Source organism: Dermacentor silvarum, chromosome 3 (genome assembly GCF_013339745.2).
Source record: "Dermacentor silvarum isolate Dsil-2018 chromosome 3, BIME_Dsil_1.4, whole genome shotgun sequence".
Classification (NCBI taxonomy): Eukaryota; Metazoa; Arthropoda; class Arachnida; order Ixodida; family Ixodidae; genus Dermacentor; species Dermacentor silvarum.
In genome coordinates, this window is record NC_051156.1 from 63,944,357 (window position 1) to 63,970,263 (window position 25,907).

General features: G+C 48.7%; 1 protein-coding gene across 1 annotated transcript in view; it reads left to right on the forward strand.

Moving 5' to 3' along the window:
- The first annotated feature begins 15,039 nt into the window (after nt 1–15,039).
- LOC119444434 (arylsulfatase B) overlaps nt 15,040–25,907 on the forward strand; it is a 69,608-nt gene continuing 58,740 nt past the window's right edge. The window contains exons 1-2 of the mRNA XM_037708835.2: nt 15,040–15,219; nt 19,419–19,581. Coding sequence (XP_037564763.2) covers nt 19,432–19,581 — 150 coding nt within the window. The 5' untranslated portion in view covers nt 15,040–15,219; nt 19,419–19,431. The remainder of the gene's footprint in view (nt 15,220–19,418; nt 19,582–25,907) is intronic.

The window sequence follows — 25,907 nt, forward strand, 5'->3', positions numbered from 1 at the left end:
GGCTGCGCCACAACGGCTTTCGGTGGCTGTCTGGCACACGCGTAGTGAGCCAGCAGTGACGCAATCCGCCCCCTCGGCGGCTGCAGCTAGTGCTGCTCCGCCATCTCAGAAGAAGGGGCCATCGACCTCCGGGCTGGTGGCCTCAAGGGTCTCGTCTCTTGAAACGAGGCCTTCAACGCGAACAAACCGCTCTCAAGAGCGGGTATCCAGCGCGCCGCAAGAGCCGATGCACACATCTTCTAGCCAGACGGCGCAGCCAGCGCCTAAGGAGCGGCGAGAGTCTCTCGACCGCTCCAAAAAAGAGAAACCCCGCATTACAGGGCCTCTAAAGGGTTCTGTAAGCTAACTTTCTTTTCTTAAACACACAGCACAAAACTCTTTTTAATATGGGCACTCAAATAATTCATTGGAACGTCAGAGGTATCCTTCAAAACCTTGACGACGTTAAAGAACTCCTCCGCAAGTTTAGTCCGAGGGTGCTGTGTGTTCAAGAAACACATCTCAAACATGCACAAACAAATTTCCTCAGACAATATGCTATTTTTCGCAAAGACCGCGAGGACACTGTCGTGTCATCCGGTGGTGTAGCTATCATAGTTGACAGAGGTGTTGCCTGCCGGGAAATAAAACTTCGTAGGCCCCTAGAGGCAGTTGCTGTCCAAGGGGTGCTGTTTGACAAGCTAGTCACTATCAGGTCTATATACATCCCTCCCAGTTATCACCTTAATAAAACCGAATTTCAAAACTACATAGATGAACTTCCGGCTCCATACATAGTCGTCGGAGATTTGAACGCACACAACACATTGTGGGGAGACTCTCGTAGCGATGCGAGAGGTCGCCTAATCGAAAACTTTGTCTTTTCCTCAGGAGCATGCATACTCAATAAGAAAGAGCCAACGTACTACAGCGTGGCGCATAATACATACTCCTCCATAGATTTAAGTATCACGTCGAGTACACTAATGCCGTACCTGGAGTGGTCCGTTATCAAGAACCCTTTAGGGAGCGACCACTTCCCAATTATATTAAACTTAACAAAACAAGATGGATGCTCGCCACACATTCCCCTATGGATGGTGGACATAGCTAACTGGGAACGTTTCCCAGAACTTACATATTTAAGCACGGACGATATTTCCTCCTTTAATATAGAAGACGCTGTGGCGTATATTACAGGCTTTATAATTGACGCTGCCACGAAATGCATCCGTCAAACTAACGGACTTACAAATAAACGTCGCATCCCGTGGTGGAATGAAGAATGTAAACAAGCATTGAAAAATCAAAACAAAGCTTGGGGACAACTTCGCGACTCTCCAACTGCCGAAAACTTTATTAGTTTCAAGCAAATAAAATCCCAGGGTAGAAGGAGACGCCGACGTGCTAAAATAGAGAGTTGGGAGAAGTACATCTCCGGTATAAATTCTTACACGGATGAGACAAAAGTGTGAAATCGATTTAATAAATTAAAAGGCGGGGAGGTACACCCATTACCCTTAGTCATTACCCATGGTGAGAGCCTGGAAGACCAGGCAGGTTGTCTGGGCGAACACTTTGAACATGTATCCAGTGCGTGCCATTACGCACAAACGTTTCTCAGGTTCAAAGAACACGCAGAGCGAAAGCCCCTTGATCGAAAATGTTCACAAAATGAAGATTACAACAGCCCATTCAGCCTAGTTGAACTTAAAGCTTCTCTTACTTGCTGCAACAACTCGGCGCCAGGCGGCGATCGTGTCATGTATGAAATGATTAAGCACATGCATCCTGAAGCGCTGAAAACAGTCCTGTCTCGTTTCAATGCCATGTGGTCGGCTGGGTATATCCCGTCATTGTGGAAGGAGGCTATAGTCATCCCCGGGCTTAAACAAGGCAAAGACCCGTTCCTAGCCAGCAGCTACAGGCCAATAGCGCTAACAAGCTGTCTGTGCAAACTGTTTGAAAAAATTATCAACAGGCGCTTAATCTGTTTCCTTGAAAATAACAAATTACTAGACCCCTTCCAATGTGGTTTCAGGGAAGGTATGTCCACAACAGACCACCTTGTTCGCATTGAGTCTTATATTAGAGACGCTTTTATACATAAGCAGTTCTGTCTTTCAGTGTTCCTCGACCTAGAAAAAGCTTACGACACGACATGGCGCTACGGCATTCTCCGAGATCTCTCTGCGATGGGTGTCCATGGCAACATGTTAAACACAATCGAAAGTTACTTATCTAATCGCACATTCCGCGTAAGAGTGGGTAACGCTTTTTCTAAGTCATTCACCCAAGAGACCGGTGTGCCACAAGGGGGCGTGCTTAGTTGCACACTATTTATTGTAAAAATGAGTTCCCTCACTATCCCACGCACTATGTTTTATTTTGTTTATGTCGACGATGTGCAGATAGCCTTCAAGTCATGCAATATTGCCATCTGCGAACGACAAGTGCAGCTGGGAATAAACAGATTGTCCAAATGGGCAGATGAGAACGGTTTTAAAGTAAACGCCCAGAAGAGCACTTGCGTACTCTTTACAAACAAGAGAGGCATAACGCCTGTCCCGAGTATACAAATCAAAGGATATGCGCTCTCTGTGAGCAGTCAGCATAAGTTTCTAGGCATTATTTTAGATTCCAAGCTCACATTTATCCCTCATATTAAGTATCTGAGAGCAAAATGCCTGAAGACAATTAACCTTCTAAAGCTTCTGTCGCGTACGACTTGGGGTAGCGATCGAAAGTGTCTGCTTAACCTCTATAAAAGTCTTGTCCGCTCACGCCTTGATTACGGAGCTATAGTGTATAATTCCGCGACGCCAAGTGCATTAAAAATACTAGACCCCGTTCACCATCTGGGTATCCGCCTCGCGACCGGTGCTTTCAGAACAAGCACTATCCAGAGCCTATATGTAGAGTCGAATCAGTGGTCACTCCATCTGCAGCGTTCATATAGCAGTTTCACGTATTTTCTGAGCATACGCGCGAACACTGAACATCCTTCTTATTCAACTATAAATGAGGTGACCGCTACCACACTCTTCCATAATTGACCGTCAGCGAGAAAGCCCTTCTCATTGCGCGTGAGGAACCTCAGTGAGGAAATGGGTGTTCCAGTTCTTGAACATTGTCTTATGGCTCCAGCGAAACTGTTACCACCGTGGCAGTGGCAACTCGTAGATTGCGATACATCATTTGTAGAGGTCACGAAAAACGCACCAGAGGCACACATTAAAATGCACTTCCTAGAGCTTCAATCCAAGTACTCATGCGCAGAGTTTTACACAGACGCTTCTAGGTCAGATACCGGCGTGTCGTATGCAGCCGTCGGCCCATCCTTCTCGGAATCCGGTGTACTGCACCCGGAAACGAGTATCTTAACGGCTGAGGCCCATGCACTATGGTCGGCCGTGAACCATATAAGGAAATCAAAACTTCAAAAGCAATTATATTTACAGACTCCCTAAGCGTCGTGAAAGCCCTGATGTCACTCTGCAAACACAAGAATCCTGTACTAACTGAGCTCTATTCCATCCTATGCAGAGCGTATATATCAAACCGGCATGTTTTTATATGCTGGGTGCCGGGTCATAGAGGCATTGAGGGTAATGTTCGAGCAGATCAAATGGCCACATCTGTTACATCTCTGGCTATTAACCCTACAACTGCTGTTCCTGCAACAGATTTGAAGCCTTTCCTGCGAAAGAAACTGCGAAGCCACTGGCAACGCTTGTGGGACGCTGATATTAAATAATAAGCTTCACTTCATTAAACTACAGTTCGGTTTCAGGCCTCCCATAACGAAAACACGACGAACTGATGCCCTATTCTGTCGTCTCAGAATAGAACATACATATGGCACCCACAATTTTTTGCTTACTGGTGATGAGCCACCAACCTGTGGTAGATGTGGTGAGAGGCTGACCGTCCTCCATGTCCTCGTGGAGTGCCGGGAAGCCGAAACAGAAAGAAAGAAATATTTTCCACAAGCGTACAATATCATGTCCCGTTTCACCCCATTATGTTTCTTGGTGAAGAACCCCTTTTAATGCCAAAGCAGTCGTCAAATTTTTGAACGATGTGGTCCTGCATGGTATTAGCCCAACTAGTTCGTAGCGCATCCTCTCTCCAGAGGATGCCGCTGTGATAGTAGTTTTTATAGCACATGCATCCAGGCCCTTGTGGTTCAAGGGCTCTGTTTAGGCAGTAGTGCTTCTTGCCAATTATTGCATATTAAATATTCTAAATATAGTATTCTTCTTTCTCAATGCATTCTTCATTTCATAGTACACCTCATTAGTCATTGCCATGATTTTAGTACATGTATATTTTACGCACTATACCGCGATTATTTTTAGGCCCCTTTACAGCCACGCCTCATCTACTTCTCAGAATTCATCGCTCCACTGCAAACTCACAAACACTGGCATGGCGCTCTTTGGCCATACTTGGCCCTTGCGCCATTAAACACCATACATCATCATCATCAACTGGGAGCTTACCACTGTCGTTGAAAAGAAAAGTGTACAATCACTGCATTCTACCGGTGCTAACATATGGGGCAGAAACTTGGAGGTTAACAAAGAAGCTCGAGAACAAGTTAAGGACCGCACAGAGAGCGATGGAACAAAAAATCTCAGGAGTAACGTTAAGAGACAGGAAGAGAGCGGTGTGGATCAGAGAACAAACGGGGATAGCCGATATTCTAGTTGACATTAAGCGGAAGAAATGGATCTGGGCAGGTCATGTAATTCGTAGGATGGATAACGGGTGGACCATTAGGGTTACAGAATGGATACCAAAGAAGGGAAGCGCAGTCGAGGACGGCAGAAAACCAGGCGGGATGGTGAAGTTAGGAAATTTGCAGGCGCAACTTGGAATACGCTAGCACAAGACAGGGGTACTTGGAGATCACAGGGAGAGGCCTTCGTCTTGCAGTGGACATAAATATAAGCTGATGATGATGATGATGATGACGATGATGACGATGATGATGCAGCTGCAGTCGTCGGGAACCATGAGTAGCGGTCAGCGATCTTTGAATGCTATCGCGTTCGACTGTTAAAAGCGAAGCTGAAGCGTCCTCCCAATCTTGTTTTGGACACCACCTTTCTCTCTGCGCCTTCTGTTCCATCCACATCTCTACGAAAAGAGTTCGCTGCCCGCTTCGCCCACTGCTGTGAAATTGCGCGTGCCAACACCTGGACCATTCAGGACAAGAGTTAAGTCCGATGTGAGGCGACGCGGCGTGCCATTTCGTTCCGCCCAGGTGACGAAGTCCTCCAGTGGACACCTGTTAGAGTACCGGGGCTCTGTGAAAAATTACTTCACAGATAGCTCGGCCCGTACACCGTGCTTAGAAGAACATCTGCCGTAAACTATCGCGTCGCTTGGCTCCTGACCGCCATTGCCCCAGCACCAAAACCAGGCATCGTGTTACAATATATATATATATATATATATATATATTTAGAGAGAGAGAGAGAGAGACAGTGGTGAGATGCACGATGCAACATGAGCCCCTAGACATCGCCCCCACACGTCAGATATACTTCCGGAGCCCCTGTCCGTAAGACTTTTGCGCATTTCGGTCAGTTTCACATTGTTGTAAATTAGCTGATTTTTACTATCATAGGTGGTTTGTGGTGTTTTGCTAGGAGCATTGGGAGATAAAACACTCGTCTTGCTCACCTTGTTGTGTCCCTGACCTCTCGCTGTCTACTCGGCTCTGGGATCTGCTCCTGGCTCGTCCCGTGGCACCGCTCCTAGATCTCTGCCTGACGCCTGGGCTCATGTCACTGGATCTTGATCTGGATGTTCTCATGGGTGCGCATTGTGTTTTCTTACCTGGAGTTGTCCCTAGGTGCGTTGTTGGCGATGTTGCCGAGTCAGTTTCCGTGCTCAGCCATCTCTTTTGTTTCTGGTTTGGTAATGTTCTTCCTGCGATCCTCACTTCCCTTAGTCTTTTGGCGCAGTCCCTGGACCCGGCTAGGTGTTCACTCTTGCAGGTACTGCAGCCGGTTTCGCAATGATGGTCTGGTGGACGTTATTTAGCCCCGCACGTGTCACAGACGCTGGCGTCCGCCTGAGGCAAACACCGGTATAATGTCCGGATTCCTTGCACTTGTTACAGAATTGTAATGTGCACCTGAAGGGGTAGCATATGCGCTCCTCTCCTCTGTGGTGCACTCTGCTTGGTATGTACAGGCCGTCGAAAAATATGACGGCGGAGGAGCTATTGCCTAAAATTCTGGCTCCGACAATGTACACGTTGAACGGGCTGCATATATAGTTCGTCTAGGAACCCTTCCGTTTTGGTGTGAGGATCCCACTCAGTGAATGACTCTTTAAGGATATCTTCTCTTATGGACAGATACGCGTTCACCGCGTGTTGCTTGTCCTTGATTGTTAGGAGCTTGATCGATCCAGCTGGCAGAGCGTCGCTTTCTTCGGCCGTAGAAACAACGCACATGTTTATACTACTACGCTAGCTTGGGTCGCAGTGTAAAGTTCTTGTAGCTCACCTTGCTCGCCGTTGAAATGGTGTAGGCGAAGGTGCGCTGGTGATAAGTCTCTGATCGGGAGCCCACGCATAAGTCTCAAAACAATCTTGAAGTGGCTTATTGGTAGCGGAGGAGGTCGTTTTCGTCCCCTCTTGCCCTTGGGTTTCTTGCCGATCGTCGGAAGAGAGCTCTCGGACGGTGATCTTTCACGATGTTGGTTTCGTGCGTTTTTCTGTCTCGCCAGCTCTCACGTCTTCTTGAGTGAAATGACCATTTTTCAGCACGAAATGACATTGGTATCCTCTGCGGACATGGTATACTCCGCACCTGCAAACTGGGAATCCAGGCTTTAGGTAGAATTCACCTCCAACGTGCTTCGTAATGTTCGTTCCACTGCAATGGTGCCCAGCAGCTCCAATTTTTCTCTATGGCGCCTCCTGCCTTCGCACAAAGTGGTGCAGGTGCGCTAGCCAGTTCGGAATTTCAGGCTCAGAAAATGGCGAAAAATTCAATCAAATGTAACCCATGAGTTGAATAACCGCAGATAATGAGCACTATTTGTGGAGCCACGGCGTAGCGTGGGCTGTCAGCTTTTCAAAGATGCACGCAAAATAGCCGCCTCCTCACAAAAAAAAAAAAAATACACACAACCTGTAGCGCTGGCGCCGACATGTAGCAGCCATAACGTCGTAAAAAAAGAAGACAAGATAAAGTGCGCAAGGCCCAATACAGCGGCGACGTAACTTTTGGCCAGGGCCTCATGGCTGTGGCTTCCATGTGACGCCCCCCCCCCCCCCTGTGTGGCTTCCAGCGCGCTAGTGGAGACGAAAGGAGGAAAAAAGGATGAAGGAAACCAACGTTTAGTGCAGGCGTTCGTAATAAGTAAGTTGACACACTACTTGCCCTTTCACACGCTCAACAAGAGCGAGGAAGGGCAAGTAGGCTATCATTAGAGGGATCTACAAGGTGGCATTAGGTTTACCGGTAGCAACTCCTACGGACAGGCTCCTCGGGATCGGCGTGCATAACACGTAACTCAAAGCAGCTACATTAATCTCTCAAAGGAACCGTCTCAGCCAGACGAGGTCGGGAAGGGAGATCCTGATAAGGGCGTGATTTCCACCGCACCCCCAAGACTTTAACGAGGTGCTAGTGGACATACCAGAATCCGTTCGACTCAACATCTCGGTACCCCCTATCCCGAAGAATATGACCAAGGACAGGCATGAAAAAGGAGAGAGGAACGAATGAGATGGCTATGCAAACTAGTCAGAGGCAATGAGAACGTACTTTACGTAGACGCTTCCAGATATAATTGGAAGCGCTCAGTAGTTACAGTAATCAATAGCGAAACTAGCGACACCAGTAGCATGGTATCAAGCGCCTCCCTGTACACGTCCTCGATCGCGAAGACCGAGTGTTTCGCCACCGCCTTGGCAATTAAAGGTCGAGAGCGAAAATTCGGGAAGGACAAAATCACCATCATCTCGGATTCGCAGGAGGCTCTTTGCAAACGGCCGCCTCCCATTAAAAAAACGCAACCTATTAGGAAGTGAACTAAAGTACACTTACAGGTTGGTCTGGAGCCCGGGACATGCAGGCCTAGAGGATAACGAGAGGGCGGACGCTCTTGCTCGAGAGCTCACGAACCGAGCGGAGCACCAGCCGCCCTCCCAATTACAACCACCCCACACGACACTGGATGACCTTCGCGGGGAGGAAGACAGTGACCCTGCTCGGTTGGATCCGCGCGAGTTTCTTGCCCATCAGTGAGGCACGCGGCAAAAATATGGCGTCCCCCACAAATCTCTTGAAGGGGAAGACGCAATGGACTTCCGTAGAATTCAAATGGGGGTCTATCCAAATTTATTGCGATTGCACAAAATTTTTCCAACTCTTTACGGGCACGATCGTCCGTCGTGTCGCGACTCGCCACCAACCCTCCACCACGTCTCATTGGGATGTAGTAAAAAACCAGATAAACTAAATTCCTTACAGGATAGGTATACACTAGAATGTTCTCCGGAGCAATGGGAGGCACTCCTCGCTAGCTCGGACCCGGAAGTGCAACTAGCGCGTGAGGGCCATGTCCGGCTGGCAGCAGAAGCCAGTGGAGCCCTGGACTTGGGGCTCCACCCATCTAGCTCCTAAACCCCTTCCCTTTTACCTCAATAAATGTTAGTCTTCTTCTTCTTCTAACTCTCCTTGTACTTCAAGGATTCGCAAAATTTTTGCGGCAGGAAATTCGTGAGGCAACATCCTCCAATAGTACGGTATTTTATTATTACTTAGAAAGATGTTTCAGGGCCTTTTTTTTAAAAAATGTCTGCGGCTTAGCTCAGCTAACCCTGGATATGCAAAGCGACAGCTTGGTTTAGCTTGGTTAATTAAGTCTTGGTTTCATTTGGTTAACCTTTTGATTTAGCTTAGGTATACAATCATCGTTAATCCAGGTATAAATTATAAGCCGACAAGTCCAAGCGTTTGGCGAGCCGAACGGCTCGGTCTTCCTCAGTCTCCGACGCTAGCTTCGCGCACTTGGCATTCCGGTCCCTCTCCAGTGAAGCATCTCGCCGGGCGATATCCGCGGGGTGGTCAGACACCGTTTGCCGACGACAGCTCAAAGCCTCCTGCTCCCGCGCAACGCTCAGAGAAGACGACCCGGCCTCGCTCTCATCCATGACCAAGCTCGCACTAACTAGGTGAGTGTGACGCTCCTCTCAGCCAGGCGCGCGGCGAGTCCCGTGGTCAGGCGGCGACCCAGCTGCGGAGAGCGCATGCGCCAATCTGGCGGCGGTGGAGCTCGGCGCGGCGAGTCACGTGACGCATTGCCAAAGCTAGGGCGCAGCTGCGGTCAAATGAAGGTCAAATTGCTGGAGACGGCGAAACTCGACTCGACTAGGTTATTAAAGCTTTCGGTTTAAATTATGACCATCGTTCAAGATAACTGGCGAGTTCTTTATTGAGAGGCAGTACTGCTGATACAGTGGACGCTTTTGTAGAGTGTGCTTATTTACTTGCCTCGCTGGACGTGCTTGTTTGCTGGTTAAAAAAAAAGTCGCAGTTTCACCCGAAAGGCGAAACATCAATTGCGATAGCAAATTTGTAGAGAGCTATACGGAGTAATGATAGTAGCTTTATCAGCTGTATAAACTTGGACATGCAGCAGCACCGGCAACACGCAGAACTGTTGTCGACGCCGTCGGCGTTTTGCCCGTGTTCGCACAAAACGCGTGCGGCGTTGGTTACTGTTGCTGGAGCCTCTGGGGGCGGCTCGGAGGTTTTCGACGACATCAGAATGGGACACTCGTCGAGCAGCGTTGGAAGTCTTTACCACCTTCTCGCCTTACAACGTTTTTATATAAATAGGCACTTGGAGCCGCAGCTAAACGTCGCCTCCCTTCCCTCCCCGCCCCTTCCCCCACGGCCTTTCGCGCGTCGGAAGAAGGCGGGTTTGCTTTACATATAGGGTGATTGTAAAGGAGGAAAGAGACGCCTACTTCTGCAGCCCTTAAGGGAGCACGGCGCAGAACGCGGGTTTGTTCTCCGCCGTGGGTTCACTCCGCGTGAACCCTTTCACTCGCACATATGCAGGGTTCGGCGCGCGGCGACGATTTCATCTCCATTGACGTCATACGGAACATCACGGCGACGGCGACGGCAGAAATCTGCTTTGGAGTGTCCATATAACTGCTATCGCAATAAATGAAAAACGTTAAATGAAACTTCTTACAAATGCGTGCATTATTGACATAGGTATAACTATTTCATGCAATATTTCTTTAGTTTCACCTTTCTAGAAAAATGGGGTAGGTAGCAATTTATAACGGATTGTACATTCAGCCACATTGCCGGCGTGTGGCATATTTATGTAAAGACGATGCAGTGAAAAAAAAAGTTTTTCAGTGTGAATACAGCAATTGCAATGGTAAAAAGAAAAAGTTGTCGCAGTTTCACCTGAAAGGCGAAGCATCAATTGCGATAGCAAATTTGCAGAGAGCTATACGGAGTAATTATAGTAGCTTTATCAGCTGTATAAACTTGGACATGCATCAGCACCGGCAACACGCAGAACTGTTGTCGACGCCGTCGGCGTTTTGCCCGCGTTCGCACAAAATGCGTGCGGCGTTGGTGACTGTTGCCGGAGCCTTAGTTCCGCCCTTACCTGTTCGGTCGACATTTCACCGTCGTCACAGATCATCATGCCTTATGTTGGCTATCCTCACTCAGAGACCCGACAGGCCGTCTTGGCCGCTGGGCTTTACGCCTGCAAGAGTACACGTTTTCCGTGTCCTACAAATCTGGGCGGTTACATAAGGACGCCGACTGCCTCTCCCGCTACCCTGTCGACCCACCGGATGGCACCGAAACCGATACAGATACCTGCGTTTTGTCGATCTCCGACTTCTCACGCATCGCCGACGAGCAGCGTCGTGACCCATATTCGCGATCCATCATCGAACGCATTACCTCGGAGCACCAGGACGCTTCTCTACGTATGTTTGTTCTCCAGGACGGGACCTTATATCGACGCAATATGAATCCTCATGGTGCTGAACTGCTCCTCGTCGTTCCCCAGCATCTGCGCTCGACAATTCTCTCGCAGTTACACGATGCGCCTACCGCTGGTCATTTGGGTGTCTCCCGTACATATGACCGTGTGCGCAGACGATTTTTCTGGCCTGGGCTATATCGCTCTGTTCGAAGCTACGTCGCTGCCTGCGAACTCTGCCAACGCCGCAAGAAGCCTCCATTGTCTCCCGCTGGCCACCTTCAGCCTATAGATATCCCCAGTGAGCCATTTTTCCGCGTCGGCCTGGACCTCCTTGGCCCATTTCCTACCTCATCCTCGGGCAACAAGTGGGTGGCTGTTGCGACGGACTATACCACGCGTTATGCCATAACGCGGGCCCTCCCTACAAGCTGCGCAACTGATGTGGCTGATTTTCTCCTCCATGAAGTCATCCTACATCATGGTGCCCCACGTCAGCTACTCACCGATAGAGGCCCCTGTTTTCTTTCTAAGGTTGTCGACGACCTTCTTCGTTCTTGCTCAACGTCCCACAAGTTCACGACGGCTTACCACCCACAGACAAACGGACTTACCGAGCGTCTCAACCGTACACTTACGGACATGCTCTCCATGTACGTGAGTTATGATCACCGGGATTGGGACAGCACCTTACCTTTCGTGACGTTTGCATACAATTCGTCGCGTCACGATATTACTGGTAATTCCCCGTTCTATCTACTATATGGCCGTCACCCTCTCCTTCCTCTTGACTCACTGCTCCCTTCTGACGCCACCACTACCACGTTCTATGCTCACGACGCCATTGTTCGCGCGGCCGCAGCACGTCGTATTGCCCGTGACCATCTTCTGGCATCTCAGACTATCCAGAAGCACCGTTCCGACAGTCATCGTCGGGACGCTCATTTCGGCCCTGGGTCCCTTGTTCTGCTTTGGCTACCCTCCCGTCGCGTCGGCCTTTGCGAAAAACTGCTGCCACGATGCGTCTGGCCATACCGAGTTCTTCGCCAAGTCACCAGCCTCACATATGAGATCTCACCTGTGAATTCAAAGTCTTCTACCACCCCAGGAACTGATATCGTGCACGTTTCGCGACTAAAGCCCTATAACTCGCACGCTGATTAGACACCCTAAGAAGCATCGAGACGATGCTTCTGCCACCGGGGGGTTCATGTCACGTACGAGTTTGTACCGCTGTGGACAAAATGACGTTGGTAGGGGAAGAAGAGGCTGAAGTGTCTCGGAGCTCGGTAGATGGTGTCACCCTGGCCACAGAGCTACAACCCTCTGTATATATTGTAAATACATATATTTTCTCCCCGTAACAATATAAATAGGCACTTGGTGCCGCAGCTAAACGTCGCTTCTCTTCCCTCCCCCTCCCCTCACGGCCTTTCGTGCGTCGGAAGAAGGCGCGTTTGCTCTACATATATTGTGATTGTAAAGGAGGAAAGAGACGCCTACTTCTGCAGCCCTTAAGGGAGCACGGCGCAGAACGCGCGTTTGTTCTCCGCCGTGGGTTCACTCCCCGTGAAAGAGCGCGTCCCTCGCGCCCTTTCACTCGCACATACAGCGTTCGGCGGCGCGCGGCGCCGATTTCATCTCCATTGACGTCATACGGAACCTCACGGCGATGGCGACGCCGACGGCAGAAATCTGCTTTGGAGTGTCCATATAATTGCTATCGCAATAAAACAATTTATCCCAACCTAGGGTCACATTCCGAGGCCACCACATGCGAGCTGGGATGCCATCATCTGAGATCGGCGTCGCGCCGTCACTGTCACTGGGTCGTTCACCGTTATCTTCGCCGTCATTACCATTATCCTCGTTCCGCTGTTTTGCCGTGGAGCCAGCTTCTTACGCTGGAACTTAGTGGCTTCATTAGAGTAGCCTCGTACGATCGCTTTTCTGTAATGCACAAAAAGTTTGATTTTTACATTCCCGCGTCGGACACAGAAACATTCTCGCTTGGCTCATAAGACGTCATCTATACAGCAACAAAGTATTTGTCAAGCTGTGAAATATTTTGCCGAAAGTGCACACTCAATTAACAAATGCGTAATTTTCTTCGACTCTAAAGCAGACCTAAAGAGGCTAAAAAAAATTAAATTATGGGGTTTTACGTGCCAAAACCAGTTCTGATTATGAGGCACGCCGTAGTGGGGGACTCCGGAAATTTGGACCACCTGGGGTTCTTTAACGTGCACCTAAATCTAAGTACACGGGTGTTTTCGCATTTCGCCCCCATCGAAATGCGGCCGCCGTGGCCGGGATTCGATCCCGCGACCTCGTGCTCAGCAGCCCAACACCATAGCCACTGAGCAACCGCGGCGGGTCTCCTAAAGAGGCTAACGCATTACCTTTTTTCAATGTGAGTATTCTTCACTATGTTATGATACTGATAAAACGGTAGCTCTTACGACATTTAACAATAGTCAACATCATTTACAGCAGATTAGAAGCCATATTGGTACAATAGGCAATGAAGTAGCAGATAAACAAGCTGCGGAAGCACATACTTTAGACACACTGCCACAAATTGCCTTCTCGCTATCGCATGCGAGAAGTCTCCTTTGCGAACTACTGCGCAAGTTATGCCGGACGAGAGCGTTTCGTGAGCATGCGCGCATTAATTTTTATTGTATACCAATGACCATGTGATTCGCTTCCATGCAAACCTCAAAATCTACCGCACAATAGACGCGCTCCTACTTCGCTTACGCAAAGAGGTAACCGTCCGCCACTGTTTCTTGCATCGTGAGAATTTTAGATTCGGATTGTTGATACCCCATTTTCCAAGGAATATCGCAGAACAAGCACGGACAGAGGAAGGACTCGACACATGCACGTGCATCGTGCAAGGAAAATCAGATCCTGTGCGCGCACCAACTGCGGCACCCCAGAAGCTTCTGTGGAGCACTGTCTCATTAAGTGCCCGCAAAATGACCAGCTGCGAGAGATTCCTCACAGATTTCTCGACGCATTAGCTAGACGTTTTTTCTCTGTGCAGAAAATGCTCTCGGCCTTAGTCATTCGCCCACAAAACACACTAACTCTCAAAGCTACAGAGAATGTTCTCGTGAACTGGGGCTTAGCAAGTTCTTTGCAAACAGTAACTTATCTGGTTTTATTTTCTACTATGTTCCCATGACATGCTAGCGTCGTACTCTTGTAAGTGCTTATTTTTCTCGGTTTTCTTCTGTTATCTATGGGCGTGATTCCAGGGTGGTTCGTTACTTCATAATTTCATATACTTCTTTTTCTTTTCTTTATTATAATTTTGCGATAGCTGGCACTTTCGATAGCCAAACAACCCATCTTTTAAAGCCAATAAAAAGATTAAGGGAAATGGTTGCACATTGTAGCTCAGTTCTCAGGAGGACAATCAATCCTGTGGCTGCTACTGCAGTGCAAGCACACCGCGTATATTGAAAACAAAAATTGTGACTGTGTAACGCTGGAGTCTGTGCATCCTGTTCAGAACATAGACCCGACACAAAGCTTCCGGTGACGCCACTTGCACGCTTCGCTGGTCCGTTTACGACACCCAATGAAGTGCGCGCGAGTAACCGGGATATGTTTTTTTTTTTTTACATTGATGTCGTATACCTGAAAAGTGCCACGGCTTTTGACGTACACATGCCCCTAACGTGCGTTGAACTCCGCACAACCTTGCTTTCCAATGGGCTTCGAACGATGAATGACGTTTCCCGCAGGTGGTGGCTTGAATTTCTCTAGTGGCAACTTGTTTTTGAAATATATATTTAGGCAGTGTTTTACTATTCTTTTTATTACATGTCAGAATAAACATGGTAGTCTTAAATTACGGTTTCCTCCATCAGCGGAATAATATTGCAGTAATACGACAACGATCTGGATTTCTCCATGACAACGTATAGCTGTTTTTGCTATTGTTCATATTCGGTCCGCATACAGGTATGGTCACGTTAGCGTAATAAATACTTGTACTAGGAATTTCATAACTTTGAGCTCATTTGTATTTCGAATGCCTCCAGGGTGCAGTGCAGTCTGTCTCAGCCACTACTGGATGCACGAGCTATTACGACTGATGGTGCCACTATCCGTCGCTGAAACGTCACTTAAATCGAAGCATTCGGTCCCAGAGTAAGGCGAGAGCACTCCCACAGCACCTTGCACGTCCCTGGTTCATTCAGCTTAAACTGCAGCTTTCAGTGCATGGTGAGCATTCGTTTCTATACCATTTCCACACCTTTTTTTCTTTCATTTCCATATTGTATTGTCGCATTGCAGTGACGGTGAACAACACAAAAGCAAAACTGCTAATCACGAAACAACTTTTTGTTGGATGAACCTGTGCCCACAAAAGCAGGCGACACTCGAAGCACAACGATAGCGGCAAGCGCAGTCGGCGATCGTCGAAATCTGATCGGCGGGTCAAGAGCGTCGGCTTTTATACATGACTCGGCCAAGGTTCCAGCGTAATTGCTGGTGGTCGCATACGTACTTCCCAGAACGTACAATCGCGTTATCATTATCAACATTCTCAACGATAACATTCGAGTCAGTTCCAAATCATGCAGACGTGTCTTGCGCTGAGCGATAACGTTAAGTTGTTAGAAATGCAGTCCCCGGAAAAAGTATGAATAAGAACACGTGTAAATATTCGTACCATCTCAGGCGCAGTGCTGTACTTAAGCTCTCTACTATTCAGGAAGAGTGGATGAAATGTGGCGGTGGTGGTGCTGATGATGTTGCAACAAATGGGTTCAGCCTTGCGGTCTAGGCCACAATTTGCGTGAATGTGCTGATGGCCTAGTTGGTTTCACAGAGTGATTGTTGTTGTTGTTGTTGTTGTTGTTGTTGTTGTTGTTGTTGTTGTTGTTGTTGTTGTTGTTGTTGTTGTTGTTGTTGTTGTTGTTGTTGTTGTTGTTGTTGTTGTTGTTGTTGTTGTTGTTGTTGCCTCAAATCATGGCTCGCGCCCAAAGGGGGGATTGTCCACACTGTGTCGATTGAAAAGTTCACCAAACAAAATACCAAAAGGGGTAAAGGCAAACATTGAAAACAAAGCATTAGGCAAATAAATGCTAACAAATTTAGAGAGGCCTATTCATAAATTTAGGGAGAAATAAATAAAGTAACGTGTCCCACGGTTGGTACCGTAGCAGCGAAACCTTCCTGACGCTGCAATAAACTTGTGTAGAGCAGTAATTATCTAACCATAGCTGGTGCCTAATTGACAGGCACCAAAGGATATAGTAAAGGTTTGGTATAGTAAGCGCTAACCCCAACTTACTAGTTGGAAATATGAGGAGCTTTCTGCGTATGGAGAAGAAGCGGCGGCAAGAAAGAAAGAAATGGTCCATAGTTTCTGGTACATTACAAAGAGAGCCGAGGTTAGTTATGGATAAAGCATATCTATGAAGATAAAAATTTGGGCGAGGAACTCTACAACGGAAGCTCGATAAGGTCACCTCGCATTGTCGTTAAAGGGATTTGTTCGTGTTCCACCGGAACTTTAGATGTCGGAAATCACCTGCGGAATGTAGGGACGATTCATTACAATTTAGAATTAAAAGGCATTTAAATCTAGCTCCTGCTATAAAGGCGAAATCAAGAAGAATATTCAAGACTGGACCATTTAGTGACGATGATGCGAGCTAGCCAGCTGATTCAACTAAAAAGATTCCTCTATGACCAGGGACCCAGAAAAATTTCCAGCGCAAGTTTGGAGTCAGCAATCTTCGTTGTCTTTCTTGGCATTTCTGTGCTGGAAAGTAGCAGTGAGTCGATGCCAGCAGTCGCTCTTTTTTTCAGGGTGCCTCTTTAACACTATAACATTCAAATCACCACCGCGTCTGAAAGTGCACTGTCACAAAGAAACGCAACAGAACACCAGATTTCTCTCCGAATGATGTTGTGGCATTCTGGGAAATACTAAAGGCTGCAGACAGTCACGTGTAAATCATCTTCTTCTCAGGAATACGAGTAATACTGCATTTGGTTCCGCAGTGTAACGCCGCCAGTACCACGTAAGGCGTTTCGTGTCGCCAAACTCGAGGCACGCCTGCACACAACCAGAATTGAAAGCCACGGCTGTCGTGTACACGGAACCCACCGTGTGTCGCTCAATATTGCTTTACTCGGGAGAAAGAAACAATCGGAACGAAATACACAGCAGTAAATATTGTCACGAGCGGCGATCCTGTGGTCGGTGCTTGGACGATGACGACGACGACGGGTGGTTTTTCTGGTGTGCACGCGCTCCCCTGAATGATTCCTGCAGCGTTGTGCGCCTTACCCTGTAAATATATCCATTCTATATATATTCTCCCCGTAACATCTTTGGTGGAGGTGACATAGGTCACATTAGTGACTTTGCGTACGACGCGGTAAGGGCCAGCATAACGGGAGAGAAGTTTTTCGCATAGGCCAACGCGACGTGACGGGAACCACAGCAAGACGAGCGATCCTGGAGGGAAGTTCACCTCCCGGTGTCGGCGGTCATAGAGACATTTTTGTTTGACCTGTGAAGCCGACAAGCGATCGCGGGCAACCTGACGGGCGATGTCAGCACGGGCAAGAGCATCACGAGCATAGGCAGAGGATGTGTCTGCGTGAGCATGAAGTATGGTGTCCATAGGTAATGGTGGGTCGTAGCCAAACAGTAGATAAAAAGGTGAATAGCCAGCTGTGTCGTGACGAGAAGAGTTGTAGGCGAAGGTCACAAAAGGCAAGTTAATGTCCCAGTCTCGGTGGTCCTCAGACACGTACAATATAAATGTTCAATGAAATAAGTTGAGTATAAATAAAGTAATGTTCATTTATAGCGTTGGAGAGAGCCTAAGGCCTTCTTTCGTTGATCTAGCGACCTTTCGTGGGTGGGTTAGGTGTTTTAGCTATGCTGCCTGTGCTCAATGAGCGGTAACGTAATAATGGCGACTAAGCGTGAAGTGCCTACTGCAGCACAAGTCACAAATTTCTCTTAAGTTGAAAGTCGCCGGCTAAGGAAAACCTCTCCATAGGCAAAAATAAAAAACTGAGACAACAATTGGCACGCATTAGTTTTTGTTTGAGTAGCAACATATTAAGCGTATGCCGGCAAGACGCATAGAAGCGTGCACAGCCAGCGGCTCGCATACGGTGTTGATCGTGATACGTGGCGGCGTGACACATCTCTTGAGTGAGGCTATCGCTTAAGTGAAACGATAAACGATCCAATAACGCCTGTCTCGTACCAGCTGGCAGTTGCCATATGCCTGCGAATTTCCTAATCTCATCCCGCCACCTCCTACTTCTCTGCCGAGCTCGAATGCACGCCCCTTTCCTTCGTTATCACTCTGTAGTTCTATAATAGGCAAACGGTTATCAGCGGGGATGCGCGAATAGTGATTTTCGAAGTCGAATCGAATGCGAATCGAATAGTGCCAAAAGTCAATCGAATCGTATCCAACATCAAATACTTTTCTTATAGTCTTCAAATAACGAACAGCCGTTGTCACAATTATTATAAAACGATGTTCACATACCAGTATTTTTAGGTTAGCAAGTTTCTGCCATTACAAAGTACGTCATGAAGCGTTGTTTATTAGTAGCACAAATGGAGCATTAGAAGCAAAGAAGTAGTTTGTTCTCATGAACAGGGCTCTTCAGAGAGTGCGAATGATGGCTGTACAGCCTGTAAAGTATGGCTACCTAAGCGATGCATAGCCTGCTCCACTACGAAAGTTCTCATGCTTTATGTACCGTATTTACTCGCATAATGAACGCACTTTTTTCCCGGGAAATATGCGCAAAGTTGGGGGTGCGTTCAATATGCGGGGTAACATTTTGAGCGATTTCTTTTTCCGCGGCCTCCCCTAAAGAAGTCGCAGTTTCGCCCGAAAGGCGAACCATCGATTGCGAAAGCAAATGCGTAGACAGCTATACGAAGTAACGATACTAGTTTTATTGGCCGCATAAACTTGCAAAGTAATTTAACCAGCATGCTGTCAGCGCGCGCAGGCAAACATGAACAAATCACACTCGATGACCGCGGACACTCGCTGTCAAAACGCTGGCGTGAGGAGGCGCGTTCTGAAATATTCTAAAAGTATTCGAAAAACGTTTGCATATACGAATAGTGACTATTCGATGAGACCGTATCGATTAGGACAATATTTGATTCGTTATTTGAAACTTTCGAATATTCGCACGTCCCTAGTTATTTGCTATACGCAATACGTGACCTGCCTAGCTCCCTTTCTTCCTCGTAAGGTCAACTAGAATATCGGTTTCCCCCGTTTGCTCTCTAATCCACAGCGCTCGCATTTCCGTTTGCCTAAACGCTGACTTGGTAAAAAGTAGGCGCCAGTCAATAAACTCGAGGACGAAATCATGCGCAGCTTCGATGACCCGTTTTTGTGCACATTCGTCCGCAGGTATTGTTCGAACATGCCCGCACGCTGCCAGCCGCGCATCCGGAGTCGCCAGCCTCCAAAGATGCTTCATTTGTCGCTGTTATTCGCCTGCGCTATGACAGCCCTCACAGTGGAAAGCAGTAAATCACCGCCCCATATCGTGTTCATCCTTGCCGACGACCTGGTGCGTACACAGGCTATATACGGATGCTGCACTACGGCGCAGTTGTACCACTAAAGTGCCAGTTGCTATTTTTTTTCTTTATCACAGTGCCCACAGACCGCAGGCATTACAGCAGGGGGAGAAGGAAACAAAGAACCAATTAATAACGCAGGTGAAACAAAACATGTACCGGGTACACTTTCATACTCACAGATTGCTCACTGGCGGCGGCGGCATTCTCATATTTGGCTGTTATATCCAAAGTGATTTCTTCAAGCTGCATTTGGTCACAGGGGGTCTCAGCCGTTCATGCCTTGCATGTTTTGCAAGATTTTGATGTTACTAGTAGATCCCCCCCCCCTTTTTTTTTTTTTTACTCACAGTGCTCTTCTTCGGTTTCAGCCTACCCGCTTCAACGAATACTTTGTTTCAGCACGAAAGGTCCCGTAAGCGTTTATCTGCAGCTTTATTCTTAGATGTGAAAGGCGCATACGATAACGTATTACATGAGTCCATTCTCGATGCTCTTGCGACGGTTGGCCTAGGTGGTAGAGTCTTCTTGTGGATTGCAAGTTACCTATCTGCAAGATCATTCTTTGTGTTAACTGACGATGGCCCGACTACGCGACGCTATACGAGCAGAGGCGTTCCTCAAGGCGGTGCTCTCAGCCCGACGCTATTCAACCTCGCTCTTCTTGGACTTGCTGAATACTTACCAACTACCATCAAGATTTCAATATACGCAGACGACATCTGTGTCTGGACTTCGGCAGTCACACGTCCTCAGATACGTGCGCGGCTTCAAAGAGCAGCAACTTTGACAGCGAGCTACTTGTGTAAACAAGGTCTCAGCATATCACCAGAAAAATGCGCACTAGTGGCATTTACTCGCAAACCAATGACGCCTTATGTCATCTCAATCAGTGGGCGGACCATTTCCTATGTCAGAACCCACAGGTTTCTTGGCGTAATCATTGACCGAGACCTCTGTTGGAGCCCACACGTGGCCTACATGAAACGGCGCCTGACAGCAACTTCCCAGTTGTTTAAATACTTGACAGGAAAGACATGGGGGATGTCAGTAGAGGCAATGCTGAAACTCTACAGAGCTCTCTTTCTCGGGTTTTTAAGATATAGTCTACCTGTACTGAACAACACTTGCAAGACAAATATTCGTGTTCTGCAGGCAGAACAAGCTCAAGCACTCAGAGTTTGCCTTGGTTTACCCAGATGCACGTCAACAGAGGCAACTATTGCGATTTCTCGGGACCATCCGATGCAAACTCACATTACGGTGGAAGCCCTGAGAACGCACATCAGACATTTTGCACGTGCCCCCTATCACCACCTTGCAACACTACCTTCGGACCGGCGCCAAGCATCGTTCTCTAAAACTATCATCAAGTACAACGACAAACTTCCCTCGGGCTTCACCGCTGCATCTAAACCATCGATACCCCCTTGGTGTCTAGCCCCACAGTACATCTCAGTGTACCAGGAATCAAGAAGAAATCTGAGCTGTCGTCACCTGTGCTGAAACAACTGTCTCTGCTTCTTCTACACGAGAGGTATGCGGACAGTGTACATATTTATACTGATGGTTCCACAAACCTCCAGTGTTCGTCCGGTGCTGTGGTTGTCCCAGCAAGAGCTATTACCATTAGCTTCAGGACTGACCACCCAACGGCATCGACATCTGCGGAACTAGCTGCTCTTCGTGCGGCACTTCGTTTCGTCAATCGGGAGTCACCTCGACAATGGTCAATCTTCAGTGACTCAAAGGCAGCCCTACAATCTGTGCTATCAGCTCTGCGTCGCGGGCCATACGAACAGCTCGTATTCGATATTAGATACTTACTCCATGCATCACAGGAGAAAGGACACCACGTGACGTTTCAGTGGCTTCCAAGTCACTGCGGCGTCATAGGGAATGAAAACGCCGATAATGCCGCTCGGGCAGCTCTTGACGACACACAGGAAGAGGCCATACCACTCTCACGGTCCGACGCAGCCAGCAGACTTCGAGTGCTTGCACAGGAGATCACGCTCTCTCTATGGTGCACACCAAGCAGCCAGACCAACCGGAGCAATCGTCACTACCACCTGCCCTCTTTGATGCATCTCTGTATGCCAACTGGACTCCGCCGAAAAGAGGCCACTATGCTTTATCGCTTATGGCTAGGGGTGGCATTCACGAAATCTTATTCATTCCTCATTAGAATGGCCGACAACCCTTTTTGCAATGCCTGTCTTTGCGAGGAGACGCTAGAACATATTCTATGCGACTGTCCTGAATATAATGTTCCGAGACAGTCCCTGGCGTCCGTTCTAGCACACCTGGACAATCGAACACTGTCAATTGAAACCATTCTCGCGTGTCGTCGACAGAAGACATCGCAGCTGAAAGCAACGAAGGGACTGCTTAGGTTTTTAAAGGAAACGGGCTTGGACAAGCGGCTATGACAGTGATGTCACGCATCACGCAAGAGTGACGAACTGTGACTGAAGATGTGTGTGCTGTGTACGTTATATGCTCTCTCTCTCTCTCTCCTCCCCATCTTTCATTACCCCTCACCCCGCTTCCATGTGTAGGGTAGCAAACCGGTTGTCCTGAACTGGTTAACCTCCCTGCCTTTCCTTCTCCACTCTTTCCTTCCTTCCTTGTTTACAGCCAACAATGGCTGGTTTATTTCGTAGCAGCGTTCCCTGCGCACGACTCCCGTGTGTTTTATTATAATGCGCGTAATATACAGCGAAATGCAAGAATCAATGATTGCAGAGTAATGGCAGAGGCCAACCTGGCCACCTTGTGTGGACATGCCCCCCGGCTGAAAACGGTCCGTCGACGTCATCCGCGTCGTGTGGGTTTTCATCCAAACCGGTCACCAGACTTGATCAAACGAACGCATAGAGGAGATCATCGGTCTTCTTTTAGGGGCGAAGCTCCTTAGGGTGTGGGTCCGTCCCTCCTCTGTAGTAGTAGTCGTCGTAGTCGTCGTAGTAGATAGCCACGTCTACTTTTATGAGAAAAAAAATTCCGAGAGTTGTGGCCGTAGCGGAATCGAACCAGGGACCCCTCGCTTCTGAACGCGTGGCGCTAACCACTACGCCACGAAGCGCACATGGACAGACGCACCTAGATGGCAATAAATACCCAACATTAACGAAAGACTGCGCGTTTCTAACGCGTTTGGGCTAGCGCGTTACGGCCCGTGCAAGAAGCTGGTGTAAGACGCTGTGGCCTCTTCGCCTTACTTCACTTGCCACCGCCTTCGGCAGCGCGTTCGAAACGCGTTGAAGGCGGTGGCAAGTCAAGTTCAAGTCGAGGAGCGTTTATGAATACGGGGGTTATACTCTCTCAGCAGTCATGTGATGGCGTCGGCAATCGCGGTGCACGTTCCGGCATGTGTAAACGGCTGCGTAAGACGCTGTGGCCTCTCCCCCTTACTAGAGAGTACTGCACGTTTCTAACGCGTTTGTGCTAGCGTCCCCTTAAGCGGCAGATGGTGCAATTATAATGAAGGGCGCTGTTATAAAATAGGAATGACGTCACCTATGGCGCGTGTCATTGGTGGAAGTCAATCGTTCGATTTAGTGCGGCGAGACTGGGCGAATTACACGGAAGATTCACGGTTTACCGATGATTCCCTCCGGAGCTTCGCCCACTCATCATCATTCACCCCGTGGATATGCGGTTTTTTTATTTTTATTGCGATAGCAATTATATGGACACTCAAAAGCAGATTTCTGCCGTCGGCGTCGCCGTCGCCGTCGCTGTCGCCGTCGCCGTGAGGTTCCGTGTGACGTCATTTGGAGAAGAAATCGTCGCCGCGCGCCGAACGCTGTATGTGCGAGTGAAAGGGCGCGAGGGGCGCGTCTTTCACGGGGAGTGAACGCACGGCAGAGAACAAACGCGCGTTCTGCGCCGTGCTCGCTTAAGGGCTGCAGAAGTAGGCGTCTCTGTTCTCCTTCACAATCACCATGTATGTAGAGCAAACGCGCCTTCTTCCGACGAGCGAGAGGCCGTGGGGGAGGGGGAGGGAAAGGAGGCGACGTTTAGCTGCGGCACGCAGTGCCTATTTATATCAGAGGCTCCGGCAACAGTCACCAACGCCGCACGCATTTTGAGCGAACGCGGGCAAAACGCGGATGGCGTCGACAACAGTTCTGCGTGTTGCCGATGCTGCTGCATGTCCAAGTTTATACAGCTGATAAAGCTAATATCATTACTCCGTATAGCTCTGTATAAGTTTGCTATCGCAATTGATGCTTCACCTTTCAGGTGAAACTGCGACAACTTCTTTTTTAATATTCCCACAATCACAACAGTCAAGGGTATGACTTGCTCTCTAAGTTGTAAGTAGTTGTCGCCACTGCTCAGTTCTAGTTTAAAGCGCCTGTCGCTAAGAAATGTGCGACGTATGGCTGATGACGAAATAATTGCCAAGAATGGTATTCAGGAAACTTTATTACCAAAAACTGTGGGCCTCTCTACCACTGCAAACAACGGATGCTGGGTGGTGACCCGATTCATTTGCTCGCCTGATCGCACACCTAGACTGAAATCAACTGGTTTCCCAACTCCCGTTTTATTGCGATAGCAATTATATGGACACTGCAAAGCAGATTTCTGCCGTCGGCGTCGCCGTCGCCGTCGCTGTCGCCGTCGCCGTGAGGTTCCGTATGACGTCAATGGAGATGAAATAGTCGCCGCGCGCCGCCTAACGCTGTATGTGCGAGTGAAAGGGCGCGAGGGACGCGCGCTTTCACGGGAAGTGAACGAACGGCGGAGAACAAACGCGTGTTCTGTGCCGTGCTCCCTTAAGGGCTGCAGAAGTAGGCGTCTCTTTCCTCCTTTACAATCACCATATATGTAGAGCAAACGCGCCTTCTTCTGACGCACGAAAGGCCGTAGGGGGGAGGGGGAGGGAAGGGAGGCGACGTGTAGCTGCGGCACCAGGTGCCTATTTATATCAGAGGCTCCGGCAACAGTCATCAACGCCGCACGCATTTTGAGCGAACGCGGGCAAAACGCCGACGGCGTCGACAACAGTTCTGCGTGTTGCCGGTGCTGCTGCATCTCCAAATTTATACAGCTGATAAAGCTACTATCATTACTCCGTATAGCTCTCTACAAATTTGCTATCGCAATTGATGTTTCGCCTTTCAGGTGAAACTGCGACAATTTTTTTAGGGGCGAAGCTTCTTATAGCGGCACCCGTTCGTCCCCGTCGTCGTCGTAGTAGTAGTAGTGTGTAACCAGTCTGAGAAAAATGAGAAAAAAAATTCCGAAGTTGTGTCCGTAGCGCGGAATCGAACCAGGGACCCCTCGCTTCCGAGCGCGCGGCGTTAGCCCACTACGCCACGAAGCGGACATGGACACACGCACCACGATGGCAATAAATACCGAACATTAACGAAAGGCCGCGTTTCTAGAGCGTTTCTAACGCGTTTGTGCTAGCGCGTTACGGCCCGTGTAAGAAGCTGGTGTAAGACGCTGTGGCCTCTCCGCCTTACCTTCAACGCGTTTCGAACGCGCTGCCCAAAGCGGTGGCAAGTCAAGTTCAAGTCGAAGAGCGTTTATGAATACGGGGGGTATACTCTCTCGGCAGTCATGTGATGGCGTCGGCAAACGCGGTGCACGTTCAGGCATGTGTAAATGGCTGCGTAAGACGCTGTGGCCACTCCCCCTTACTAGAGAGTACTGCACGTTTCTAACGCGTTTGTGCTAGCGTCCCCTTAAGTGGGAGATCCGATGATTCCCTCCGGAGCTTCGCCCACTCATCATCATTCACCCCGTGGATATGCTGTGAATTTTTTTTTCAACTTTAAGCGGAAAACAAGGCTTCACAATCATATGTCGCACCCTTATTGACGCCAAAGGGCAAACTAACGTCTGCATAAAAATAGGTATTATAAACGTTGGCTCTAGCAAAAAAGAAAATGTCACAGTTTCGCCCTAAGGGCGAAGCAATGAATGCGATAGCAACACAGCAATGTCATACGAAGTAAGGTGAGCGGCTTTGGTAGCAACAACACGCAGAACTGTTGTCGACGCCATCGGCGTTTTGCCCGCGTTAGCTCAAAATGCGTGCGGCGTTGGTGACTGTTGCTGGAGCCTCTGATATAAATAGGCACTTGGTGCCGCAGCTAAACGTCGCCTCCCTTCCCTCCCCCTCCCCCACGGCCTCTCGCGCGTCCGAAGAAGGCGCGTTTGCTCTACATATATGGTGATTGTAAAGGAGAAAAGAGACGCCTACTTCTGCAGCCCTTAAGCGAGCACGGCGCAGAACGCGCGTTTGTTCTCCGCCGTGCGTTCACTCCCCGTGAAAGACGCGCCCCTCGCG